The sequence below is a fragment of the Phalaenopsis equestris genome, unplaced genomic scaffold, assembly GCF_001263595.1.
Source record: "Phalaenopsis equestris unplaced genomic scaffold, ASM126359v1 Scaffold000002, whole genome shotgun sequence".
In the NCBI taxonomy this organism is placed as follows: Eukaryota; Viridiplantae; Streptophyta; class Magnoliopsida; order Asparagales; family Orchidaceae; genus Phalaenopsis; species Phalaenopsis equestris.
In genome coordinates this window covers 59,099,456-59,112,969 of record NW_018164444.1, presented here as the reverse complement: position 1 = coordinate 59,112,969, position 13,514 = coordinate 59,099,456, and the positions used below count along the sequence as shown (strand labels likewise).

At 35.2% G+C, this 13,514-nt stretch overlaps 1 protein-coding gene across 1 annotated transcript in view; it reads left to right on the top strand.

Moving 5' to 3' along the window:
- The window catches only part of LOC110024534, a 33,466-nt gene that overhangs the window by 6,071 nt on the left and 13,881 nt on the right, over positions 1–13,514 (top strand). Inside the window, 2 exon segments of the mRNA XM_020724559.1 lie at positions 5,408–5,571; positions 5,746–5,893. Of these exon segments, the coding sequence (XP_020580218.1) occupies positions 5,408–5,571; positions 5,746–5,893 (312 nt within the window).

Sequence of the window (13,514 nt, the reverse complement as noted above, 5' to 3'; positions counted from 1 at the left end):
TATAAGTCATTAAGTCATCTCAATTATTTTTCTTCATTAGGCATATAATCTAGCAGCTAAATTGCAATAGAACATCTAAAAATCTAAGCAGGAGAGACCATAGAACTAGGGAAAATGTAGCAATTTTTAAAACTTGTTATAGTAAAGCAAAGCAAAAACAAGTAGACTGCAATTTTTAAAACTTGTCGACACCCGTCGATTGCCGTCCCACTGCCGACTGTCGTCGACCATTGCCAACTGTCGTCTATAACCACGGACCGCCGTCAAGCACTATTGTCGCCATCAACCACCACTGACCGTCGTCGACAGCCGTTGACCGTAATTGATTTCTGTCAATCGTCGTCGACCTCCACTGACCGGAAGCCGTCATTTGATATTATAACTTGAAAAATCTAGTAACAATTTCCCGTTTGTGGGACAATCAGTTGTTGTAATCATCAACCTATAGTGGATTTTTACAACTGGGCCAGACCCCGTGGTTTTTTCCCTTTACGAGTTTTTCCACGTAAAAACTTCTGGTGTCATTAATGGTTGTTTTCTTTCACCTGAGTGTGTGTTGAATTCTAGTGCAACACTACGACGATAATCCATTACCCTACCGCTGTGAATCTTCTAGCACACATCAATAATATTATCTAAATATATTGTAGGTTAAAAAGACTAAAGTGTTACTCAACTATTTATGGGTTGTCAGTCCTCGACTATACAAAGAGTTTAATTTAGTTATTGAACCCTCTTGAAATTGAAACCAAAATGATCCCAATATAAAAAATGACGGAAATTAAAATTAAATTCATCGAATTGTATTTAAAATCAGGCAATTTTAGGAATTTATATTTTTAAAAAATTACAAAATTTGTTAAATGTTTTTTTTTTAATTTAGGATATTTTGTAGGAAATTTATTAATAACAATTGCTATAAAATATAAATTTAATGTATATTAATTTCATCATAGAGCATTTGAAATTGAAGAGTTCGGGAATGTTATCAATAGATTATATCTCAAAAGCATCTTAATTTTTAACATCATTCAATCGCTTTTAACTTTAATTTTCATCATTTTAATGGTGGCATTAGTTTGGCTCAAATTCTAAGAATCTAGAACTTAAATCAGAACATTTATATGCCCAAGTCTAATATGTATTTTTGTGGAGATTGTCAATGGGTTACCCTTATACCATCATTATTTTTTATGCAAAAATTTAAGTAGATCATTTGAATTTTTGAAGTAAAATTTTAATTTTTTCTCTCAATGTGGGAGGTTTTTAATTGCATTTCCTATGTTTTAGATAGACTTAGATTTATATTTAGATTTCTAAAAGAGTAGTCAACTATCCCATGTGAGGAGGGAGATTTGGAGTGCTTTTACTCCACTTCTTACTTTGCCTCGCTAAGTTATTATTATTATTTTTTTTGAATTCAAAGACTTGGAGTTTGATATATTTCTTTTAATACTTGTTGGAATGAATGGAAAAGAAGTTTTATTATTTTGAAGAAAAAATTTGAGTTAAGTGTTTCTCTTGGGTTGGAGCATGGTGGCAGGCTTCGCTAAAGATTCTTCTTCGTGAAAGTCATAATTATTTTTATAGGTAATTGTTAATCTATCTTCTCATTCCTTCCACAACGCCAACATTTTATCCTGCACCTTCCTCATCACCCATGTTCTTTTCCTAGCTTCTACATCCCCCATGCAATCCACACACTTCTCCAATAACATTCGGCCAAACGAGGACTTCTAGTGACGTAATCTTGGTCCTCTCCTCTACATCCTCTAAGCCCATTGGATCATAGTTTTCTGCTTCAAATGTAATCTATATACATTTTTCTAACATTTTTAAGTCATTCCATCATTTAAAGTCTTTTTTAAAACCTCTAACCATTTGAAAATCCAAAGTTAAAAGCCTAAAAATAGAGAGTATTTCATTCAAAACAAATATTATGAAATGCAAATGATCAATGAGAACAAAATAAGTTTGTAAAAGTAGGAAAAAAAAAGAGAAGATGTAGGGTACCAACATTAAGAGCAATGTTAGTGAAGTAGCTGCAGTGGCTATGAGTATAAATGAGTCGAGTGAAGCTCGAGCCACCTCTAACTTGAGCTTGATTAATTAATTGAGTTCAAACTTGATCTCGGGCTTAATTTTATAAGTTAAAGGTAGCTCACGTGCATGCTTATTTATTACAAAAGAGAGAAGATCATTGATATCAAGCATTTATTATATAATATGATTTGAATATCAAAGACTTATTTACTATTAACATTCTAATCTATATAGTATAACCAATCTATTTATTGTTTTATAAAGTTTTAAAGGAACAAGGATCTTTTTATCACTCAATTTTAATTCTAAAATTTGTTACCATCTACATCTAATATTTTTGTACAAATCCAACAGATTCAATATTCTTATTACAACTAAATTTCGTTCGGTGTTTCAATAATATCAACCTCTAATTTTCAATTTAGAATGAAATAATTGCATATTTTGTTCTCCATTTTTGTTTCGTCAATATGTATAACCCTTTCTATTTAAAATTTTCTTCTCTCTTTTAACTTCAAATTTGCATCAAAAGAGAGATCATCTATAAATAGCTTACATCAAGTTGTCTCACTTTGAGTATGCGTCATAAGCATGTCTCCCTCTAATAGAAAAATTTCAGGCTTATTACTAATTTTTGGTATAAGCCTGTTATGATTGGAGTTTTTTTAATAACTCCATGGTTGCTTTAAGCATATCCTTAAGTAAACTTTCTGTCTTATATCATTTCTTCTTATTGCCCCACCAAAACAGCCATAGGATTTTTACTCATACGTGCCTTTTTATATTCAGTAAATATTTTATGACGATCCTTTCATTGTTTTTATATATTTCTCCACTAAATGACTAATAGATATATCACCTATATAATAATATTATTTTTGCATAAACTAAAGTTGTTTCTCCAATTCCTATATGATTTTTTTTAGCCTATGTCCAAATTACCCCTACTAAAATGTTATGGTATGACCTGTTTGATTCCATGTAGTTACCATAATATTGAATCTTTCGTTTAGTCTTAAGTACTTATCCCAAAATAAATCTACTCTGAACATTATTTGTAGTCTAAGATTGTGCAAATCCAATGAGATAAAAACATTATTGTTTAAAAAATTCAACTATTGGGTCATTCACCGACAAATTTTCAACCCTAATGAAGCCTAATTATTTTGTTTTTATTATTTATTTTTCTTAGATTAGCATCTTCACGGTTTTTTTTATTACTTATAAAGCCTTTTAAAAAATTGAGCAATCTGCAAATTGATCTTCCGGCATTGGGCAGGTGTCAGCCCCCATAGAGCATCCGGTAACAAGAAGATGAAACCAGAAAAAAATTTTTCACTTGTGTGGTCTAATGGTATAAGGAAATAAAAAAATTCACTTCTATAACTGAATCTATATCGAATTTAAATATCAGAGTAGCTGATATGTATTTGTGTGTTTTTTATCCTGATACTGTATTTAGGTTCATATAATGCAAGTCTTTAGCTTCAAATTATTTATTTCATTAGTTTATTATCAAGTTGCCTGTGAACAGTATGCATTTGGACTAGTTATATGCAAAAGAGTACTTCAATATACTACTGATGTGTTGCCATATAATGCTGCAGTTTTTAGTATATTTTTGATGTATAAATTAAGATAGATATTCGTGTACTTTTTAATGTTTACATGGCTTGACATCCATTTGCATGGTTGGACATCCATAAATGCATTCATCTTGTTCTGATCAATAGCTAACATTTATGTTAGCATGCATGAATTTTCAAGAGGGCAGGGCTTGAGCTGTCATTAAGTTCCCACTGTGAAATGAAGTTCATGAGTTTAAATTTTAGAAATAATGTCTTTGTAGCAAGCTCAAGGCTACTAACGATAGCTCTTCCCCATGTGACATGAAGTTCATGGGTTCAAATCTTGGAAATAACATATTAGTCATTTAAATTTTAGGAGTGTTTTAGTTTAGCTCTCCTTACATTGTGCATTGATATTAAGATTCATGCACCGAGTACATACCCTATGTATTTATTGGCACATTTTAGCTGCCTTGTATCTGTCCACTTTATTGGTGGCTTGTTAATTCTTTTGCCCTCCTTTGTACATTAATTAAATCACCTAGATATGTATCACTATTTTGTTTCTATTGGTGCAACTCTTGTTTCTTTCTCTCTCTCTCTCTGATCGAGGTATAACAAAAGCTAAATGGCTAAAATTTGCACATCATAAAGTTAGCACATCAAATAGCATTCAATGGGAATTGTTAATGGATAATGATTCATATAGCTAACTGAAATTGTATGGACAGCACCAATTATGTTGATGATGTTGTTGTTGATGATGATGATGATGATGATATTAATTTTGAGAGATAAAATTGGCTGTGGTCAAATCAAGGTTTAAACTATTAAATGACTATATTTGCTCGAATGTAGATCACACCTGAATCAGAAGTTTTATATTTCTTATCTGATGCCATGATCATGTAGAAGTTTTGCGACTATTTCTTGTTTTGTCAATGAATTCCACATTATTGTAGAAGTTATCAGATGAATATTTAGTGGATTGAACGACAGGAGAGCTTTGAATTGGCTGCTTTAAAATCTGATTGTTCAATGTATATATCTAGATATTTATTTATTTCTATACGATATGGTGTTGGATATACACAGCATATTAGATATGATCGTTCTGCCAAGGACCACTTTTATGTACATTGTGGCTGGGAACACATCATATATCCGGCATCATAAAATCTATTCATATGGCCCGACTGTGAAGAGGCTTTTAAAACCTGATATAGACTCGAAGCATCACCGAGGTTTTGCATTGAAGAATAGGATAATATAATCTCTTACAGTTGAAGTTCAAAGATATGGTGGTTTTTTTGTTTGTATTGGGTTTGTATGTGGCTGTATCAAAATCTGATGAATCATTTTGAGGTTCTTGGCAGTTGAAAATCATAATTTTTTGAGGTAGCTGAATAGAGAAAATGAAGGAAATAATAAGAAGGTTCTTTGAATCCATGAACATAACATTGCGATAAAACTAAAGATGATGTTCGAGTACAAATTAGAATCGAATTTTGTTATGTATATATTTATTACCTGTTCAACCTGACCAGTTTTGTAGCCATAGTATGCCTGGATAATAGTGTATGGAATGCGATCTAGGAACAAGAGGTTTAATTTTTCTGCCATAAACTCACTATAATCATGCAGGATGAAAGAACAGAGTTAAATGCATAAGACTAAGCGATGAAGTCTTCTAGATTTGCTCTTTTTAATTTTCATTTCAGTTCTCAATAACTTCAACAGGACTATTTTAGTAGAATTATTTCATAATATGCTAATTTTTTATTTTGCTTTTGCAGATTGCTGATTTCTGGAGGGAAGCTTTGATACTGAGCTCACTACATCATCCCAATGTTGTATCTTTTTATGGTGTGGTTCGTGATGGTCCTGATGGAAGCCTAGCAACAGCGACAGAATTCATGGTGAACGGCTCTCTTAAGCAGTTTCTTCATAAGAAAGATAGGTACCCTTTTGTTTTTATTGCATGAGCGATTATGTTCATGTTTAAATTTTCTGCTGTTGCTTGTTTTATCTATTTACATTTTCAGGATTATTTTTAATTCTTGTATTGTCTAAGTACGGACTACTTTCTGTCTTGGTTTTAAGTACTCTAATTATGAAGAATCTCTTTGAGCAGAACCATTGATCGGCGGAAAAGACTGATTATAGCTATGGATGTTGCATTTGGCATGGAATATTTGCATGGAAAGAATATAGTTCATTTTGATCTGAAGTGTGAAAATTTGTTGGTGAACATGAGAGATCCACATCGTCCTATTTGTAAGGTATGATTTCTTTTAATTTTTATATACTAGTAAACTTTGCTGGTTTTATTATGATTATTGGAAATTGATACTGGAGTTACAAGTGAAAGCAAATATTATTATTCAAAAACAAATAGAGGTTACAATCAGAGATACTAAAATAGAAAATAGCAACTCACACGACATAAGCTCTCAACGTGGGTGGATCCTCGGTGGTAGTGGTGGTCAATGAGGATTAATAAGGTCGCGCGAGGGTGGAAAAAACAGGTGGCATGCAGAAACCAGCAATGCAGCGGTTTTCCCAGCGTCAGATGGCTAGTAGACATCTGGAGGACGATGCGTGAGGGTTGTCCGAGTTGATGGCAGCAAGGGGAAGGGGGGAAATGATGGCGATTGCAACGAGGATGCGGCCGGAAGCTGGCCGACAATTGTCCAACTTGTGGTGGAGGCTACGAGATAGGTTGAGAAGGGGGTGACAGTCAATGGGGAGGGTTGTGTGGGCTCCTGGGAGGATGGCAACCAGGATGGCAACAAGGTTGGCAACGGGTTAGAGGCAATAATGAGGATGGAGAGCTGGAAAGGCGACGGGGGATGTGGTGGGCTTCCAGACAGCCAATGGAAGACGGTCCTAGGCAGGGGCCGCGAGGAAAAGTACCAGACAACGAGGAACTGCAGGAAAACAACAAAAAGAACTATTATCGGGGCGGCCTGCAAAGAGAAGGAATGCGAGGCAGCAAAGCGGGAGGGATGCGGAGGGGATAGGGAAAATAATCACTACCTCGGGAGAGAAACAAAATTAGAGCACCACCTAATCCCTTGGATACAACCTTCAAATGAAGAAGAATAGATGCCTACGACTGTTCTAAACAAAACGCACGAAATCTAACTTCCAAACCCTAATATAATATATATATATATAGGAAATAACTAAAAAAAGAATGAAGGATAGTAAGAAAGAAAGTTTAAGAAAGGAAAATTGGATTATTTAGGTGCCTCTCTCGCCATACCTATTCCCGCGGTACTGTAGCAGCTACAATATCAAAAAAAAATTTAACGATGAGCTCCCGCATCAATCTCCCAGGGTTGGGGGAGCTTCGACCTCATCTAATGAGGCTTATGTCTCCTCATCGTATAGTGTCAGGTCGACCACATTGAAGGTGGTGGAAATATTGTAATTTTCCGATAAGGTTGGCATTCTAAAGCATATCTTGATAGACTATGTGTTCATTATATTTTGGTACAATCATAATTGGAACTGTACGTGGATGAGCATCCACACGAATCAAGGCTTGAGCCATTAAATCTGTAATTTGTTTCTTTCACTCTTTGTACTTGTTCAACTATATCTGATAAATAAATTTGTAAGGAGGAATCAACTCTGGGATGAAATCTATGATAAAGTGGACCACCTGAAGTATAGCCGCTCATGAGAGGTCTCTTCTCCTTCTCTGAAGGGACTTGGATCCCTTTGGAGGATTTTTTTCCCCACATACCTTCAAAGATAATTTTTAAAGTTATGGTTCATTCCTCCTGTATGGACATCCGATGGTGGGTACACTGCTGAACTGAATCTAATATCCGAATAATTTCATATAATATTCCAGACGTGGCACAAAAGGGCCTTATTCCTGACATAATAGACCTCCTTCAGTAGGGACAACCCAGAAAGGAGTCTATAGATATGAAAAGTTTGAATTTATCTTATATGGTGTTGTCATGCTTTTGGTGTCGGTTCCTCTACCTAAAAAATATCTTGGAAAATCACCGTTAATTTGGTTGGAGTCTTTCTAATGGGCTCAGCTGGAACTATGTGCATCTTTTAGTCATCAAATGGAAGCTAGTACTCATCATTTGTGTCCTAATCTTCTTTAGTGTTTACTGTGTCATTTACCCCTTTCTTCAACAACTTCGCTCTCATCGAAATATATATACTCGTTGTACAATTTGCTTCAATATGTCCAAATTTGTGGCACTTGAAGTACTTCCTTACTGGAATGGATTTGGAAATTCGGATTAATTCCCTCTAATCTCAATTTTGAACTAGTTTCTCCTCAGGCGGGTCAGCTTGGATGTTCACTTGGGTATACTTTAACTGTAAAATCCTGGGGTGGAGCCTTTTCTTTAAGTTGTTGTGGTGGTCGCTCGGTGATATGGTCTCTCTACCTTTGAAGCTTTGGTCTGAACATCTAGTATGTAGTGAGATAGTAGGAACTGAGACTACATCTCTCGTTTCATCTTAGATCATGTAGTTGTTTTATCTTTTCCTTCTCGCTGGCCACTAAAATAATCCACTCTTCTTTAACTTGCTGGCGGCTAATTTCACCACTTTGTTCGATCGGACGTCCTGACACTTGAAGAACCATTCCAATGTTTAGAGCCACTCGATAACCTTGTCTGGATTCATGTGGTCATTGAGGTATGGAAAATTCACCTTTATTTCAAAATTCTAACTTCTTCGATATTTCAGGTCACATCTTCAAGGTAGAGGTTTTTCATCCCTGGAATTTACATGATGGAAGAGGTTCACTCCATCCCTCTGATCTAGCAAATCATCATTGTAGCAATGGGTGACCCATTGTATTGCCTCATTCTCGAAAGTGGTACACCTCACTTGTAGTTGGCGGGTTTCTGAATGCATATCGTCCCTATAAATTCCCTGAACATCGCTTTGTGGATTTCTCATAAACAACATCATGTCATTTCCCCTCTATCAGGCTTCTGATGATTATATTCTTGGCAGCATTGCTAGGTTTTGGGTGTGGGTATGTGAAAGGAGGCGTTGTAAAAGTGATGTAGGGTGAGAAAGAAATATTTTGAGTGGAGATAGGTTTGGGTATGGTGGATATTAAAAACCCAATGATAGGACTAGGATTAGGTTAGCTCTGATACCAAATTATATCAGAGTTAACCCAAATTATAATAGAGAAAGTAGATATTATTATTTAAAAGCAGATAGAAGTTACAATTAAAAATACTGAAATAGAAAATAACAACTTTGAGTGGAGCCCAGGTGGTGGTGGTGGTTAATGAGGGTTAGGAAGGTGGCGTGAGGGTGAAAAAGATGGTTGACAAGAAGAAAACAGCAAGACAGTGGTTTCACTGGGACCAGACGACAAGTAGACACCTGAAGGACGATCCATGATGGTGGTCCGGGTTGATGGTAGCAAGGGGGAAGGGTGGAAACGACGGTGGCTGCAACGCGGATGCGGCTGGAAGCTGGGCGGCTATTGGCAATTTGGTGGTGAAGGCTGTGAGGAAGGTTGGAAGGGGGCGTCAGTCGATGGAGAGGACTGTGTGGGTTGCTAGGAGGATGGCAGTTGGGTTGGCAGTTGGGCTGGAGGCGATAGCAGTGAGGATAGAGAGCTGGAACAGCGACGGGGGATTTGGTGGGAGGTCGGACTGCCAAAGGAAGGCGGTCTTGGGCAGGGGCGCCGAATAAAAGGATTAAACAACGAGGAAATTGAAGAAAAACAAAAAAAAATTGTTGTCGGGACACTTGCAGAGGGGGAATGCGAGGTAGCAAAGCGAGAGGGATGCATAGGGGATACGGAAGATAATCACCACCTCGGGAGAGGGTTACTACCGGAGCACCACCCAATCCCTGGGATATAGCCCTCGAAGGGAGAAGAACGGATGCCAACAACTATCCTAAACAAAACACATTAAAAATTGGCTTTGAAACCCTAATACATTACATATGTAGGAAAGGACAAAAAAGAAATGAAGGATAATAAGAAAGATAGCATAAAGAAGGAAAATGGGTTATTTCGGTGCCTCTATCGTTGTAGCTATTCCCGTGGTACTGTAGCAACTACAATACCACGAAAATTTTGAGTGATGGGCTCCCACCTCAGAAACATGCATATTATTAAGCTCTACACTTTAAATGCTTACTTGCCTTTTTGTGTAAAATCAACAATTATGTCTCTATGTATGCACGAAAATCTTATATTTGCTTACAAATACAAAGTTTAGCGACAGAGTTAAGGGTGTGTTTGTTTTGGCCGTGGCTGTAGAAGAGCTGGTTCAAAAGCTGCTGTTGAAAATTTGTTGCTCAGAAACTGGCGTTTCAGAAATAGTTGGTCTGTTTGAAAAACACACATTAAAATATTGTCTGACGAATCCAATGATATAAAAATTAGTCTAATTCGAGTCAAATCAAGCTCAGATCAAACATTGATATAATGATTGTAGTACTCCTAAGTATATAAACACAGTTCCGTTTAAACTGTTTAAAAAATACAATTTTGAAAGTGTTTCATGTAAAATAAATTCAATGATAATTTATCAAGTTATTTTCACTCACAACACTATATGATAAATTAAGGTGAACATTAATCGAATCATAAGAAATCATCAAAATATGCTTTCTGACAACAACATAATCATAAAAGATTATGATAGATCAAATGGTCCCAGTTGCTGGGTTGCATAATTAAAGTCCAAAACATAATCTACATCATTTTAGCATAACAGATGAGTTAAAAAATTATGATTTCAAAACCTAATGCAACAAAATTACAAAATCAAACAAAAATAAAGTCTTCACAAGAAACATCAAGTTTTTGACATAAACATCATCAAAACAGATACAGCACCAATAACAATAAAAACAATGCTATGATGACAAAATCAATCAAAAGCAAGACCTTCACAAAAAATTTCAAGTTATTCAGATCATTCTTCACCGTACATCAAATGCATTTATCTTCTCACAGTCTTGCTCCTCTATTGCACCCATCGGTTCATCAATCCACTGAAATGTTTGTAGTCTCTATTTGTTAAATTTTTTTGATATCTATAAAATTTTCTTCCAATATTGTTACCTTTATGTGTCGTAAATACAACACACTACGGGTTGCAATCACAGAAGACTGGTCGATGTTTGGTTCCCTTAGATCTTGTCGAATTGTTTGAGCTTATTTTTGATAAAATATTCCTATAACAAAGAAAAATTTGAAGGAATAGGAGATGAAAAAATGTTCGAAATGATTCTTGGGATTCTTAAAATAGAAGGAATTGCGCATCAAAACATTTATTTTCATCCATGGGTTACATTGTGTGTCAAAATAATGACATACGTGTCTATTATCAGGCAAAACTTCAGACCCAATTCATTGCGTATCTTGGAAATTCCTTCTTTTAAGTAGTTGATTCATGGTAATAATGCTGACAAAATTTTGAAGCATATAAAAAAAACATTACAATAATCATTAAGAGTGACAAAATAGATAATAGTTCAACTTTGTTATCATACAAGATCAAATGTATGATAGTTGCATGACACTATGGCAAAATGCTTACAATACCACAAACAATTCTTTAGAAATCAGTAAATACAATAGATATGCTGTAGTACATCTCCTGACATGGTTTTCAGTAACTTCTAATGAAAATAAAGCTTCCAAGTAAAAGCAGCTAGATTACACAAATATATCTTTCATATAGCGGGCTCCAAGTAAAAGCTTCAATTACACAAAATTTTGCTCTCCTTTTTTCATTTTCCTCCAAGATATTGGAGCTCCAAAACAAATTCAAGATAAGAACATATAACAAATTTTCTCACATGCAGCTTAACATATTTGATCCACATAATAAAAAAAAAGGTTCAAACCCTTGGGCACATGGAAATAAAAGTTCTTGTGAAATCTCAGGTAAGGTCACACAAACCCTCGAAGCATACCCTTATATCCATAAATCCTAGTGGTACATATGTACATACCACCTACTAAGAATTGAACCTCCTTAAGAGGTAAGGGGCAGTATGCATCCAATGGTATAACAACACTCTCAACTAATTGTGATTTGATAGAGTAGAGAATTATCTCAATGGATACCTCCTAGTTATATATGTGAATACATAGTGAAAGATATCATGAACTAATGAAAGATATTTAGATAAGATGTTACTAAAGGCTGAATTAAAATTTTTCCCACTATGTATGTATCTGCTTCATCATATCACCGTATCTAGATAAGATTTTATGAACTACTTTGGGTGGTATGCATGTAAATACATTGAGATTGTGTGGTATGCATGTAAATCTAGCTTGTGCATATTACCAAAGCAATGAAGAAAACAAACAAGTAGATTATCCTTACATGCCACACAATTCTTATGTAATTAACACTTGTTTATGGCATGCAAGAATTGCAATGGGAATAAATACAGGCAGAGGCATGATAGGGGATAAAACGGAAGTAACGGTTACCCGCAACAGATGCGCAGGCCATCCAAGCTACTCCGTTGCCATTGGATGAGAGTACAATGCTTCTAATGAATTTTTGCACCACTTACATGTCTCACAGTCGAACTTTCATATTTACATACAAAAAACTTTAGAAGGGTACCACACATGTCAGAACAGTTTCAAAATAGCCATCAGAAAGCAGATTTAGCAAACAGATGCACACCACCGAATTCCCTTTCAACATAGATCCAGGGAATAAACTACTTATCAAGGAATTGTTTTCTTCCTCATGTAAGTAAATGCATATAACACGATTAAGCACACAAAATAAATACCACAATTTGTTTTTGTAACACTGGATGAATTCCCACTGATTGGTTACATTAAAACATAAGCAACAAGTTAATGAGCCCAAATGAGATGCATTACTTCCACAATTACCTAGTAAATTCCAACTTTTCATTTTAAAAAAGGGGCATTTACATGCAAAACACATAATTTTTGTGCATTGACATATCTAACACCTGAAATCACTAAGAAAATTCTGCCTAATTCTTTCAAAATACATATCTAACACATAATTCTTGTGTATTTACATATCTAAACCATCTATATCATCATAAATTTGAAAAATACATCCATGGTTTGATATTTAAGTTTAGAAAAAAAGAGTAATGGACACTTTAACACAATGGATACTCAAGTGCAAACTATTTTGCTCAAGAACAAATGTTTGAAAATACAACTTTTTGCTTAAGGTTTACCGTCAAGAATACTCGAGTGCAAACCATATCACCAAATAAATTCCACCCAAATCTTTCATCTCACAAAAAAAAGTACAACACATCTATAAAAGTCAGAATGAGTTATTTAGGGAGAGTTGACATATAAAGATGCATTTATATATCAATTAATAGTCTGGCAAACACAATAAAAGTCAACAATGCAACTACAATCAATTACATCACAACACATCAATCGTAAACCAACGAATGTGTAATTGCTTCACGAATTTCGGCCATCCCGTCGGCACTTTCTCCATCACATATGGTTGGAGTGTCGCTAACATCGTATTTTCCTATTGTTTGTCCCATGTGAAACTCATATGCTTATGGAGGAACAAATTCGTTTCCATCTACAGTTGCAAAATCAACATCGGACTGTGACCGATGACGCCATGAAGAGTAATTGTTACATCGACAATTTTAACCTGTTTATCAAACAAATAAGTTGGCATCTCTTAGGATGACCCGTTTTTTTTCCAAACACCGATCGCCCTCTCAATCACACCACGTAACGATAAGTGATGCTTTTTGAACATCTCTTTCCTTCCACTTACCCCTTAACTAGCCCTTTCAAAATCTGGTATATACTATCTAGTGTCCCAAAATGGATTAAGGTAGCCTCGTTGCAATGGATATCCGATATCCACCAAATAAAATATTTCCCTA